At 40.2% G+C, this 14,825-nt stretch overlaps 1 protein-coding gene across 2 annotated transcripts; it reads right to left on the bottom strand.

Moving 5' to 3' along the window:
* Positions 1 to 1,001: 1,001 nt before the first annotated feature.
* Positions 1,002 to 13,208, bottom strand: plcd1b (phospholipase C, delta 1b). 2 transcript variants are annotated; one of them, XM_042108622.1, is made up of 15 exons: positions 12,971 to 13,208; positions 10,736 to 10,897; positions 7,139 to 7,367; positions 6,629 to 6,758; positions 6,265 to 6,493; positions 5,937 to 6,138; positions 5,425 to 5,569; positions 4,657 to 4,809; positions 3,529 to 3,672; positions 3,280 to 3,439; positions 2,899 to 3,015; positions 2,112 to 2,290; positions 1,860 to 1,992; positions 1,616 to 1,765; positions 1,002 to 1,382 (listed from the first exon to the last, which is right to left on the bottom strand). In XM_042108622.1, the coding sequence occupies exons 1-15, from the start codon at positions 12,999 to 13,001 to the stop codon at positions 1,288 to 1,290; spliced, it is 2,259 nt and encodes a 752-aa protein (XP_041964556.1). In that variant the 5' UTR covers positions 13,002 to 13,208; the 3' UTR covers positions 1,002 to 1,287. The 2 variants fall into 2 exon arrangements, with proteins under 2 accessions (XP_041964556.1, XP_041964555.1); XM_042108621.1 differs by lacking the exon at positions 12,971 to 13,208 and adding an exon at positions 11,792 to 11,957.
* Between the last annotated feature and the right edge of the window lie 1,617 nt (positions 13,209 to 14,825).

Below are 14,825 nucleotides of genomic sequence, written 5' to 3'. Positions count from 1 at the left end.
ATTTTCACCTGCTGCCATATGCGTTTGGCAATGGTGTTGCATCTGAAATGTTCACAGGATTAGGCATACACTAAATCAGTCAATGGGGGCTACTTAAACATTCAATTATCCTTATTAGGCTACTGTAATCTATATGCCCACTTCTGAATTGGGTTGCATCTGTAGGCCTTTCTATGAACTCAAATTAGGCTATTTAATTATTTCAACTCATTTCAGACATTCCGTAAGATACTAATTCTCCGTAACACATATTTGAAGAACATGTGGGAATAAAACTTTACTTTTAGGCATTTAGGCTACCCGATCTGCAATACGTTGCCAACAGCCTTGCTTTGCTCACTGCCGACGTATTTGATTTTTGTCGTAGAGTGGGTTTTAATTCCTCATAACTTAAGTCATAATAATTGTGCATTCCTCATCCGTAAAATAAGGTGATCGCGTCATCATTGAAAGTGGTGACTTGCGCTGCAACCCGCCCCTTTTATGTGAACGCGCACAGGTTAACCCCGGCTCAACAAATCAACTTCATAATCAGCGTCGTAGTACCGATTAACACCACTTAAGATAACCAGGTTTTGTCAACCCTGGTTTAACAAAGTAACCCTGGGTTACATCTGGGTAGGTTAAGCTCCCTTCGTAGTACAGGCCCCTGCTCTTCTCATTGTTTACCAGTAGGAGTGGCATGATCTGCCTCATTTGTTATAATGCAAATAATTGCAAATTGAACTGAACATTGCATTTAAATCACAGGTTTGTCAGGAAGAAGTCCACTTAATTGCATTACATTTACTATATCTCTGTACACACAGTGACAAAATTATTACTACTGAATATTTTATTTGATCTTATTTTATTATTCTTTAGCTAATGCACTATGTACAGCACTTTGGTCAGTGTGAGCTGTGGTTAAATGTGCTCTAAAAATAAACTTTACTTACTTACTATATGATGTCAATTAAAAGTAGAAATACTGCTGAAATTTTCCTATGTACATATCATAAAACATTGTAGGATATAATTAAATTAAAATGGTCAAAAAGTCAAATATGACTTGTAGGTTTATGTGCTGTTATTCATTGTTGAATCAAATTCACTTCATGTCAGTGCAATATCTGTGTGCCCTTTTCAAATGAATTGTTGAGCGATATTTGATGAAATCACAATAGGGTCACAATAAGTGAGGAAGAACTCTAGGCATATTACAAGCTTCAAAAAGAGTGCAAAAGGTCTTTGTTGATTTAGGGATTTTCTCTGTGAAAAGTTTTTTTTGATCTGAAGCTATGGTGATTACTGTGGTTCATCCATGATCATGATATGAACAAAGAGACTAGCTGAAGGTAGAAGATCCCCATTTTTGTTGAGTAAAGGCACATGATGATATCCTGAAAATAGAACAAAATGTCATGACTCACAGAGTACTATTTCATGTCACACAGCCTCTTCTCTAAAGATCATGGTCTACTGACATCTGTGCTTTTGAAAATGAAGCTGAAACGGGTGAACAGAGATTCGGCTAAAATGAAGGAGGCTCTGTGGGCCCTCAGGCTGACCTTCCCACAGGAGAAGCACCACGACTGATGGGTATTAAACTGGACAGGCTAGATGAGAGACTTACCACACTGTATGCTGGTAAAGGGTAGAGTGTATTGTCCAACAAACTCATTGCCTGATGTGGAATCGTAATCTTCAACTACAAAGCGCACCAGCGCCAGTTCTGGCACGTAAACATCAAACTGGAAGTTGGCGTTCCACATCGGATTGAATCCTAAACTCAAAAAGGCACACAATGACAGGTCCGTTTGTGTAGCACAATAGACACACACACACATGATTAAGTCCCAAGGTTTCTGATTTTGTACCATTGTTATCAATGTGTTCTGTTTTTTTCTGAGCCACGTCACAGTTCACGCCGTAGATCTCGACCCTCACCAGTGGATCCACAATGGACGATTTCTTTTGATTCACTTTGGGGAGTTGCTGGGCTGAGATCACCTGGTGACAAACACACATCCATTCAGGATCAAAAACGTGCTAAATAATGCTGGCCAGAGATGCATTCACAGCCATTTGGGGGTTGCGGGGAATGAAAGATGAAAGCACTGGACCCTGACCATCATATGAAATCTCTTGTGTTGACGCCACTCGCCCTGTGTGAGAGTGACAGGGTTAAACTCAGAAGCCCTGTCCCTGAGGTATGCTGGCTTCAGGATGTAGCCACTCAGGCCATTGGGAAGGAATCGACCCTGGTTCACGTCCATCTCTCCACATGGAGTCTGGAAGTTCAGGGCAACTGGACAGAGCAAATGGGACAGGGATGTAGAGTTGGGTATACTGGATATACATACAACTACAGATATATATGAAGAGTTTGGTTCCAAAACGCCATAAATCCATTTTTAAAATCATTAATAAGTCATGTTATTTAATTGTATTTCAGGTAATATCAATCAAATTGCAATCAATCAATTGTTTTGATTGGGTAAGGATAAATTACATAATAATACACAATTACATTTCCACTGAAATTACTTGAAAAACAAGATTACAATTTATTAATTATTTCAATCAATCAATTATTTATGAAAAATCATTAAAATGAAGGATATAGCGTTTCGGAACCAAACTCTTCATATGGACAGAGACATTATGAGCATCATCAACGTTTAAAAAATAGTCTTTTCATCTTAGAAAACATTACTGAATCTCTGACCACATGGGAAAACATTACTGTGTATCTCCTACAGCCTCTCAAGTTAAACAGTGACTGCACTGTCACTTTGCCAGACTAAAGCACATTTTGAATTTGCTCCAAATCAGAGCGAGTGTGAAGATTTCACAGGGAGACGTGCCCTCAAGGTGTAAACTGGGCAGCCTCCTACATGTGCCCAAGTTCAGTACCTATCTGACAGCCACTGTTCCAAAGTGGGACAGGATTGTAGTTGGAGGAATCTGTCCGCATGCCTGCTGGATAGATCCGGCTGAGTTTGTCAATATTGTGGTGAATGTACTGATTTGCTGCAAAAGAAAAACATTGCTTACATTTCACCTCTGTACTCGCCCCTTCCTTATCTTTGTCTGTAATAATAATTCTATGCAGTTATCTCAGTGCCCTGAAATGATTACGGTAGAAGTCCTACAATGACAAATCGACATCCTGGGTGAAGTTGTTACAATACACTGAAAGAAATCCCATATCTAGTTGTTTTAATGGGAAACATTTTATGGGAATCCATTTTAAAACCCAGTTTAGAAGACTTGCTGTTTACACCAGTTTGCTACCTGTCTCCTCTGCCAGCTTGTCTGCTTTTCCCTCCTTAAAAGAAGACATCTCATAGAAGCCCAGGTTTTTTTGGGCATCCTCAAAGCCATGGAAATGCACACTTTTGCAGTAGATGACTATATCTGAGAGTTCCTTAGCCAGTTTCAACTTCTTGCTCTTCTGCAAGCCCACACAAGATATGAATTAGTCACCAACAGACAACCACTTCATTACAGTAACAAAGAATCCACCTGAGCTCTGTTGCGTACTTTAGGTTTTTTATCTTCTTCCTCATCGTCCCCAGATTCTTCCTCCTCAGAGACAACGTCCTTCGTGCTGCTGGCCTCTGTGCTGAAGCAGTCCTCGAGTTTGTTCAGTCGCTTTCCTTTGATCACAAATCGTCTTTTCAGCTCCTAATCAACACCAAGACACAAACTCACTTGAGTCAGCGTACACAACGTACACTGGAATCACCCGCACATCATGAGCATGCATTCTTTCTGCAAAAGTGGTCTGCAACAGTAGAAATAAAACAATTCAAATCAATTCATGGTACTTGTTACCTCAAATGATCTTCCTTTAAAAAAATAAGAAAAGAAAAATGCCTATTGTTAGTTGTGGCTTCACAAAACAGAGACACGCCTCATCCGTGAGGACTGGAGAAAAACAAATGTTATGCAAGATGTCATTTCAAATTCCTCTGATGCAAAAACAGTGGTCATAGTGATTATGGGTGTTTTTTTCAATTCAGCACCACCAGAAATGGCTCACCATCTGAATGTGAGCAGTATTTAAAGCATTCTGCCACATGCAATGGTGTCATATCCACTAAGTATTCATGGGGTTCTTTACTCTAAAGGGCATCGGTTTACATACAGTGTAGCTTATATGAACTGAATCTTTGGGAGCCATAAATAATGTAATACATAAGTAGGGGAAAGCCAGATGCAGACTTCAGAACGAGCCAATAGTCACCAGCTGTTTGGATTCCAGACACTCCGCGATGAAAACAGACTCTTGTCCAGAATAGATGAACAAAACATATCCACCCAACCAACCCTTTACAGCTCAAAACAATATCAGATAATACACACATACAATTGGCCACAGCACTAAAAACCTTAATACTCTAAAGGGATTAATATTAGTTTTGAACAATGCTGAAAATCTTTATGCCACTGCCTCTAAACAGCATTCCTTGACAGGATAACATTTGAAATTATACTGCCATACGGCCCAGATCCGATTCCAGAGCACGCTGTTGCGAGTCCATGTTGCTTTGGCGTCTGTTAACGCTCACCTTTATCTTTAAAATACAAGTCTCACATCAACCATGCAGTATATTTTTCATGATTCCTGGTCTTCAACATGCATGACTAAGCAGAACACATGCTCACCTCTGGAGAAGGGAAGTTCATGGGCATCTGGTCCTCAAGGGGCTTTGTTACCAGGGCACTGCCCAGGATGGAGATCATGTGCTGGGCCATGAGCTTCTGCTGCTCCACACTGCAGTGGTTCTCCAAAGAAAGGATCACTGGGTAGTCTGATGTCTAACAGGAAGTGAAAGGACTTTGAACCCAAAACACTCATATCCATACAGTTAAATTACGAGATTTTATCACATCTAGACTTTAACTGCACTTCAGCAGCTACAATGCACAATATAAAAAACTGTTAATATATAACAGGTTGCCCAGTTGTTCCTATAAAAGTATTGGTTACACTTTACTTCACAGTATCGATATAACAGTGACATGACACTGTCATGAATGTATCATAAACAAGTCATAAACGTTTATGACATAACGCTTCTGTTATTAAGTGACATTCGGTTTTTGTCATAACAAGTTAGGTTTAGGATTAGGGTTAGGGTTAGGATTAGATGTTAGGATTAGGGTTAGGATTAGGGTTAGGGTTCATGTGTCATGACATTGTCATATGTTCATGACAGTGTCATGCCATTCTTACGTCAATACTGTCAAGTAAAGTGTTACCAAACTATTTTAAAATATGAGCCCTGGTCTATTATTTAAGTAAAAAGCAGTTACTAGCAGGAAATTACTGTGAAACAGGCAAAAACAGTTAAGGATTGTGTGACTATTACCAGTCAATTAAACAATCCCTTAGTGAAATACCATGGCCACTTGCCATCACTTGTGTTGTACCTTAAAGGCATACTCCTTGATAGCCTTGATGGCATCTTTAAAGAGGATCTTGGACGTGAGGGTGTAACCATGGTAAATGACCGGCTGACCATCTGACCCATCCCAACAGTCCAGCTCCACACAGCGGCAGCTCTTCAGAAGAGCCCTGAGAGAATTAATTCATTCCAAATGAATACACAGAGCCTATGCTACTGCACAGGATTCCTAGTGTGAATCATAAACAAAGGAGAGCCCTGGGAGGTGCTTTCTATGTTATAACTGCCAACCACCAATAGTAACAGATTTTTCTTCAGGGAGTCAACTTTGTCCATAACTTTTGATGTGGCAGTAGCCTTTCATACTAATGAAATTAGCTAAACCCAGACAGGCCTACTTTATTAAACATTTGAGGACTGACTGAGGTCTGTGGATCACACAAGTGGCATTATGTCTTCAATCATCCGATCAAGTACTTTCCATTCCTTTTAACAGTGAGTGCTAAGCATGTTAGCTAAGCATGCTAGCCAGTTTACCGTATATATGCCTCTGTGCTGCTGGGTCCCTTCAGCTGGTCCTCCATCAGATATGTGTTGTGGGAAGAAGAGATGAAGTAATGGTTGAGGGGCTGGGTCATGTCCTGGTACACACCCTTGTGAGAAGGATTGAGAATCAAACCCTCTGGTTGGTGGAAGTACAACAGGAACCCGTCCTTGCTCATCACCTTCTTCTCTTTCGCTGCAGACAGAAAGGAATTGGGATTTTGTTTTGAAGTTGTGACTGAGCTTGAATTGGCTTGAACAGCAATTCTAAACAGTCAGCAATGCTAACAGTGCTAATATCTACCAAAGACCTGGCACCTACCAGAGCTGTCCAGCTCGTACTTGTCGATGAGGTTGAGTGCATGGTTCAGATCCACAGCCTCTCTCTGCTCCTTGTTCAGGAAGTACAGTAGATCCTCGGCGCTCATCATACCCCCAGTCTTGGCGTATTCCCCATAGATGACATCAATCTCCTCACGATGGGTGAGAATTTCATAGAAGTGTTCTATTTCCTTGCCCTCCAAAAATCCACATTTGGACGCGTCACATTTCTGAGGGAGTGAGAACGTTTTAGACATTGTGTTATGTAAATCTAACACTCTGACGTTACCTGTCAGAATATGATATAATGACTAAATTTGAGTGATGTTAAGTGATTGTTTTCACTGTAACCTTTATAGTATCACCTCAAACAGTTCCTTTGCATAGTTATCATCCACCTCAATGTTGATATGACGCAGGAAGCTCTTGAGTTCTTTCAGACACATTTTGTTGTTGTTGTCCTTATCAGCTTTGCGCATGCAATTGAAGATCCAGCTTAAAAGTTGGTATAAGGCTTTCAAATTGATACACGAGTAGCTATAATAGAGGGCCCTTCACACCAACAAATAATGGAGTTCATTGTTAACATTATGCCTGAAACTGAACAGCACTCTCTGTTTTGGGACATTTTTGAAAGACAGTAATGACATATATTTGAAGGATAATGGTTTTCTGTGCATTCTGTGCATCTTTATGATACTTTGTTTGTTTAGGATTCTATAATGCATTTCATGGCTATTTTTTGCCTGTTTATTTATCATGCTCCTACATCATTAACAGTCATGAAGATTTTTTTTGTTTTGTTTTTTAAACAAACTAAATCTACTACCGTTAAGGCCCAAGCTCTGATAATCTGTAATTAGCCAAAAGGATACTGCTCAGTCTTCTCTTGGCGGGTGAGTTTGCCAAGGTTGGACATGAGCTTCTCCAGCCCAGTAACCCACTGCTTTGCCTCCTCTTCAGAGCTGGCGATCAGGTCCAGGTTTTTCCGGCGGCTCTTGAACAAGATGGAAAAGGCTCGAGCTTCCACATGGCCGTCTGTGTGCTTCTGCAACCCCTCCGTTTGCCTGCCCGACCTCACTGCAGCGATGTCGTCCACGCAGACTACCAAAGGAAATTCTAGAATGAGTGTTTTGGTTTGCACTGATGGATTCCTTATGATGATCTGTTACTGTACAATGTGATTGCACTGTAATATTGTGTCCATCGTGCATAGTTTTGTGTCTAGTGCCAGTCTGATGCCTTGTCTAATGACGCCTATACCAAATGCATTGTCAAAGAGAAGCACAAAACACATTGTAGTGACTCAACAGTTTATGGTTGTCTATCAATATTAATCACCCCAGATTTTCCATTGCTGCTATATAGTGTCTGGATGAGCAAGGCACAGTGCTCTTATTACTTTATACATTATCCATCACAATATGACTCACTGCCCTGTTTGCGATATAACAGCAATAAAAAATCACCATAGGAACTATCTGTAATTGATCACATCACCCCCAGTTTACAACTTCACTGTGTGAGTGACCGAAAAAGAACCACAGCAAAATATGAAAAAGAGTAGACTGAAACACAACTGGTAGCTCTGTATCTTTTCTGGAAGCTTGATGAACATCAGTACAAGTGACAAGTAAGGCACTGATAAACTAATAATACAGACGCAACAAAAACTACATCCAACCCAACTCTCTTAAATAACCTCTAGACCACAAATGAAACATCAATTGGGAACTGTAATGTTTCAGGCTGGTTTGACCTTCGCTGACTACTAGGGTTGGGCACCGAAACACGGTTCTAATATGGCACCGGTGCCAACGCAAACGGTAGTAACTGCATCGAATAACAACGTGGATTTCGGTGCCTCATTTCGGTGCTTAAATAGCGTTTTTTTAATTATTTATTTATTTTTATACGAGGCATCACTGCATGTCATGCGCCATCTCTAACCTCTTGCTCTGATAGCAACACATCCAGATACAGTTAGCTGTGATAATATATGATAAACATATGATAAACACTGGATGTATAAACCAGAGGGGTGCACCACATAGGCGAGTGGACAGTGTTTGACAGCCTGCGTGAGCCCAAAGTAGCTTACTTTAAAGCGATATCGCGAGCTCCTGTCAAAATCTAGCAGTGGGCCTAACTACCAGTGTTGGGCAAGTTACTTCAAAATCGTAATGTATTATGCATTACTTATTACGGTACTTATTACTTTCACCAAAATATCTAGAAATATGGATTTGCCATTCTAAATGCAGTTTATTACGCTCAATGCAGCTCATTGCTCTTCCAATGGATGGAGATGTGGTATAGCATAATGACTGAGCTAGGCTTAAGTCTAACAACAGTAGAATGCAATAGGCGCAGTGCTCATGATGTAATACAAGGAACAATCATAGTCATAGTAATATTGTTAAAAACTGACAAAAGGTCAAAGTCTGGTAAATTGTGATATACATACTGTAACTTTAAGGCCTAGGTCTGCTCATTAAAATCAATAGAGAGCCTACTATATTGTAAATCAAAGCTTAATAAAGACATGTCAAGATGGTGGCATTTCGGTGCCCTAAGTGAGTGGCTTTGAGAGAGTGACATTTAAATGATAACTCAAACACCTAAAGTAAAATAAAAAGCCTATTATTTACAGACCATTAGTGTGTGTTTTTAAACATTAATTTCTGAAGAAATCCTGTTTTCTTATAAATGGTGCACTGTCACTTTAAGAGCATTGATCTTTACGTTCTCATAATGCCCTTTTGCCAGCTCTTGTTTACAAGCCTTGTTTGTTGAGTTACATTGATAGCACAATATTAACAATAATATGCACAATGTTAAGTTGTTTTAAGCAGCCTTCATTGCTTTGGAAAGTATGCAATGATGTTGCTTCACATTTCGTTTTGCAAATAAAAGTGAATTATGAGCCTGGTAGCCTATCCACCTTGGATTTTTTTTTTGTCGACTCGGCATATCATGTGCTTCATGTAAATGCTTGGAAAACGAATTATTGAAGACCCACCAATTCCATTGTATTAGTACTACGTTGTGATTGAGAGAACCCAAAAAGTATCAAACTTGCATGTACCACGGTGTTAGTGCATTCTGACATTGTAAACGTTATTGATGAAGAATGAAACGCAGTTTGCAGTAAAGCTTTTCATTGGTTACATTTGGGTGCCCCCTCTGTCCTTTGGTGCCCTACGCAAAGTGCGTGATGCGCGTGGGAGAGCGGTGGCACTGCCAGGCTACACGAGCTTTTTCTGCATTTATATCCCTTTATTCTCTTTAATTCAAGTTCACAGCTCAAAGCTGACATGCACTAGAAGAGCATATTTGTGTTTTATCAAGAATCAAAAAGATTAGCGTGGCACCACTTTAGATGTTTCATTAAATGACTTGTGCTATTTCGCGAGGCATAGTGAGATCTTTCGGTTTCGCACACAAATGCACTATTATGTTCTTCATATCCTTGTCTCTGACAAGCTAAAAATAATGAGCGTAGGCTTATGTCCATCCCGCAAATAGAGTCCGAATAGAGTTTTTCCGCTGGCAAAAACATAAATATGTAGGTTACATACCTGATGTCACTGAGCTGTCAAAAAGGCTATGAAACCATCTCCGTAAGTTATCGCTAATTAAACTCAGCTGACTGGTGTTAGCGCATAGCCATAGTTGCTGTTAAAATGCCTACTAGGCTAGCGCTGGGAATCTAAACACTTCAACACCGACATGTAGCCTAACATGTTCAAAACTACTGCGTGTTATGGGTTAAGACATGAAATTTCTTGAAGCATTTGGGAACACACTGAATTAACTGGAAAGTAGAGTCCCAGTTAGATTAGCTTGCTCGCAAATGCCGTTGTCCATGACCTGGCAGTTTTATGGCAAACCGCCTATACTGGGTAAACTTGAAAGCAGAGCTTACCATTGTGTGTGCATGCATGGCAAGCTGTTTTAACATTTAAATGTATTATTCGTAGGAGCAATGAGATATTGATAGTAAATTGAATACAACAGTTTAATTTCATGTTTTATCAAATTTGTCTTATCAATAAAAAAAAAGCAATTCATGTTTTAGACCATTTTAATTTAAAACATTTTTAAAACAAAGTACCGGTTCAGGCACCGTTTTGGCACCGGCACCGTTTTAAAAGTATCGATTTAGCACCGGTATCGGATAAAACCCAAACGATACCCAACCCTACTGACTACTCTCAGACCTGATTTGCTCTGTTTCAACTGATTGTGAACGCTAACAGCGTGCGAACCCTTCATCCAGTGGGAAATACTGGGGACTTTCAAATATTTGATCTTGAACTTGTCTTTGTATTTCTTTGCATTTCTCACAGGCTATGCTGGCTGCTGTCCTCAGCCAATTGTGTTAAAACGCACAATACACAATATTCAAGTCAGATACACAGGTCAGAAGTCAGATACACATGAGGGTTGAAGGCTGAAGCAGCACTCACAGGTTGGATTGGAGGACCTTATAGTCTTGTGTGACTCATACCACAAAGTCTTACAGTCCTCCCTCAGCTTGTAGAAGCGTGTTCTCTTCCAGTTGCTGGATCGGACCTTCAGAAGGTCTCCGCCACCCAGCAGAAACTGAAGATCTGGATCGCCATCGAGACCTTATGCAACACACAGGAAGAGAGGAAGAGAGAGATGTTTTACTGAAACTGTTTGCCAGAAGTTAGTCAATATTTGATTGTCACATATCCTTTAGGCAAACTGACTTTAGATCCATTTGTATTCCACACAAAGAGAAGACTTTTCCTCATTCTTTAAGTGAACTGAAAATTATTCAGATTCTATGACACTGATTCTGAAACCTTTCACCACAGCAGTATTTGTTAGAATGCAAGAATGCGACTTAAGGGTATTTTTGCAAGCACAAACAAGTTGTTGACAGTTCCGTGTCTCAAGGCACAGATAAAGAAGGATAGAGCTAGAACATCGATGAGACCATTCACACTGCAGTTGTTAAGTTACAATCTAAGCTACAATCTTCCCTTTCAAGAATATTTTTTTAATGGGATAATAACTGATGATTCTTAAAAACACATTAGATGAATGAACAAATGGATTTTCACATGGAGTCCCAACAATTATACTAAATTGTCCTAATGTGGGACACCTAGGCTCCAGTGGGTGTTGCTCTTCTCCAACCTTATGAATGTCAGTGAAACTATGGGAAAGCCGGTTACACTTTACTTGAAGGTATCTACATAACAGTGGCATGACACTGTCATGTGTCATAACATAAACAAGTCATAAACGTTTATGACATTACACTTTTGTCATTAAGAGTCTTCGGGTTTTGTCATGACAAGTTAGGTGTAGGGTTCATTTGTTCATGAGTGTCATGTACTCTTATGTAGATATCTTAAGTTAAATGTTACCGGAAAGCCAAAGCAGGGTCCTGTGATCAAAATTGGATGTGCCTAATGTGTTATCCTCACAAGCCCATAAAAAGCAAAAAATGTCCCAGGGCAACCCACACACAATTCATTAAAGCCTCTTACCCAGGAGTTCAACGTTGACGTGGGCCACTTTCTTGTTTTCTTTATAATGAATTAACTCCTCAGATTTTGTCCTTCGAGGTTGTCGCTGTATACACTGCATGGTGACACTTCTCTAAATTGCATTGAAGATATCAAATAAGCTAACCTCACTCTATTCTACTTTCAGTGAAAAGTGAAGCTCCGGGAATATTTGGTCCATGGGGCGTGTACTACTATTCAAAGTACACTCCTCTAAACGCCACATTGTAATCGCTCCTGAGGACAACACCGAAAAAAGAACTGTAGTAGCCTAAGCTATGCCTACAGATTTGATCAGGGTTTGATGCGTTGTGCATTGGCAAAAGCCAAATAGCCTACCGTGGTGGAATGGACCATAATACAAATCTGATACCTGCCTATGAGAATTTCTGTTAATTTTATAAGACGTGGGTCTGACATCAGTCTTGGGTAAGGGTGGGACGCCATCTAGTGGTAGCTTATAAGATTAACCTTACCCAATCTGTTGCTGGGTCATGTTTAACAGAACTAAAGTTACAGTTCAGTCAGTGACTTGTTGAAAGTCAGGCCTACCTTAATATGAGCTCTGTGTGACCTGATTTCCAAGCCAACACAGTCTGCATTAGACCAAATTTGTATAATTCTACAACATTTAACATTATTTTGGTTAAAAAGCTAGCCCATTCGCCTATAGCTGGCTCGCGCAAATAAAATATTTTAGCAACCACCATTAGCCAGCACACAAAAATGTCACATATGAGGAAGGCACTATGAATGGAACATGTCACATATGAGGAAGGCACTATGAATGGAACAATAGTGATTAGGCTATACCTGCCCCACCTTTCTGCACAATTATATATGATATAGGCAATTAGTATCCTATATCAATGTCACCATGTCCACATGCATTTATGATTCTGTATTAATCAAAGCTGTCTTCATTATCAGTAGTTTACGTTAATGTCATATCTCCCTGACCGGAAAGAAATGAAAAGGAAGCACTGTGCATTTTTGAAATATGCCACCTGATTAGAAAATAGGCTTACAGCGTTTTACAACAAAAAAGTGTGTAAGCTAGCCTATAGGCTATATGATAGCGTCCAGAATGAAAATGAATACCTATTTTTTTGGAGCAGGTGAACGTTTTCAGTGGAATTACCAACACAATCTATGACTTACCTTGTTTATTGGCAATGCCATTCGATTCCATTCTTTTCGATTTGTTTGTGGGTGTGTTTTTTATCTGGATGTTAAGGTGTCTCGGGAAATGGGAGAGTATTTTGTTTATCCACCATATCCGCGCAATAAATCGACTATTAGACTAATAACTGGTGCGTCCTCATAGACCTGAATCCCAGAGTGAACTGAACACATTTCGTACTTCAGTTTTCCAAGTGCCACTCCTAGCCTACACCGGTCTAACAAGCTCACTGGCAGTGTGTGTTGTAAACACCTCACTATTCTAAAACTGACGAAGTGGAAAAAAATAGCCTGAGTCACGACCTAACGCAGATTTAAAATAAATCAGAATATTTTCCATTAGGCCTAGACATATTCTGCTTTGCTTTTAAGTAGTGAATTAATAAAATAAGAATACACTGTCAATAAATAAATAAAAAATACAGTCTTTTCCACTCTAGCTAAAAGCACTGACCTTCAACCAAGAGTTGGCATCCCAGACTAACATTTTATTAGCCTAGGCTATATTTTAGCAAGGTACCTAGGCCTAAGTGGGTCAAAAACATTAAAATATCTTGAAAAATTCCAAGCAATTTTCTGATTTTCAATTTTCAATCAGTATCTCAAAATATTAGAATAAGATCATGTTATGCAGAAATGTGTTTCCTGAGCCTTTCCTGGCGAGAGTCAGGTTACCTTTCCTGAGCCTGATTCAGTAAACAGAACAACATTGGTGGGGAAACTGACTTAGATACCTACCCTCCACAGGGTAGCCTAAGCCACAGAAGGTCATTTCTGAAAGGGGACGGTGCTCACAGAGTTCTGTATCAAAGCATATTCATAGAAAACTGACTGGAAGGGGAAAGTGTGGTAGGAGTATACTCTTTTAATACCGTGAGGGAAATTTGGTCTCTGCATTTAACCTGTGAATTAGTGAATATACAGAGCACACAGCACACAATGAGCACACAGTGAGGTGAAGCACACACTGCTTCACCTGAGCTGCCTGCTTGCACAGGGAGCAGTGAGGTGCCTTGGTGGTTAGGTGCCTTGCTCAAGTAAAGGGCACTTCAGCCGTGGATGTGGGGGCAAAGCAGTGCTCAACCACTTCCCCCGCCCACATTTTTCCTGGTTGGGGATTGAACCTAACCTGACTCCGCCAGATAGATGCTTCACATTTGCTCTGCATGTGGAAAACTGAAGCTTGCGAGATCAGGATCACACAGTCTCACAAGGATTGAACCCGCAACCCTTCGGTTTCAAGCCTGAAGCCGTGGCTGCCCTACAAAAGGTATGCAAGCAAGAATGGTCAAGAATGGTCAATTCAAGAACTTGAGGGAACTTCACAAGGAGTGGACTGAGGCTGGAGTCTGCATCAAGAACCACCATGCAAGTGACACATTCAAGCCACTCTTGAATACCTGGACTAAGGAGAGACAGAACTGGACCGTTGTCCAAACTCCTTTTTTCACATAAAATCAAATTTTGCATTTCATTTGGATATCAGGGTCAAATCAAGGTCCCTAGAATCTAAAGGAAGAGTGGAGAGGCACAAAATCCAAGTTGCTTGAAGTCCAGTTTGATGTTTCCACAGTCAGTGATGATTTGGGGTGTCATGTCATCTGCTGGTATTGGTCCTGTATTTTATTAAGTCCATCAATGCAGCCGATCAATGAGATTTTAGAGCACTTCATGCTTCCATCTGCTGACAAGCTTGGAGATGCCGATTTCCTTTTCCAGGACTCGGCACCTGCCTACAGTGCCAAAACTGCTAGTAACTGTTTTACTTAGCATGGTATTACTGTGCTTGATTGACCAGACAATTCGTCTGACCTGAACTCCATAGAGAATCTGA

Source organism: Alosa sapidissima, chromosome 1, assembly GCF_018492685.1.
Source record: "Alosa sapidissima isolate fAloSap1 chromosome 1, fAloSap1.pri, whole genome shotgun sequence".
Lineage (NCBI taxonomy): Eukaryota > Metazoa > Chordata > Actinopteri > Clupeiformes > Clupeidae > Alosa > Alosa sapidissima.
This window is presented reverse-complemented; position numbering and strand designations above follow the sequence as displayed.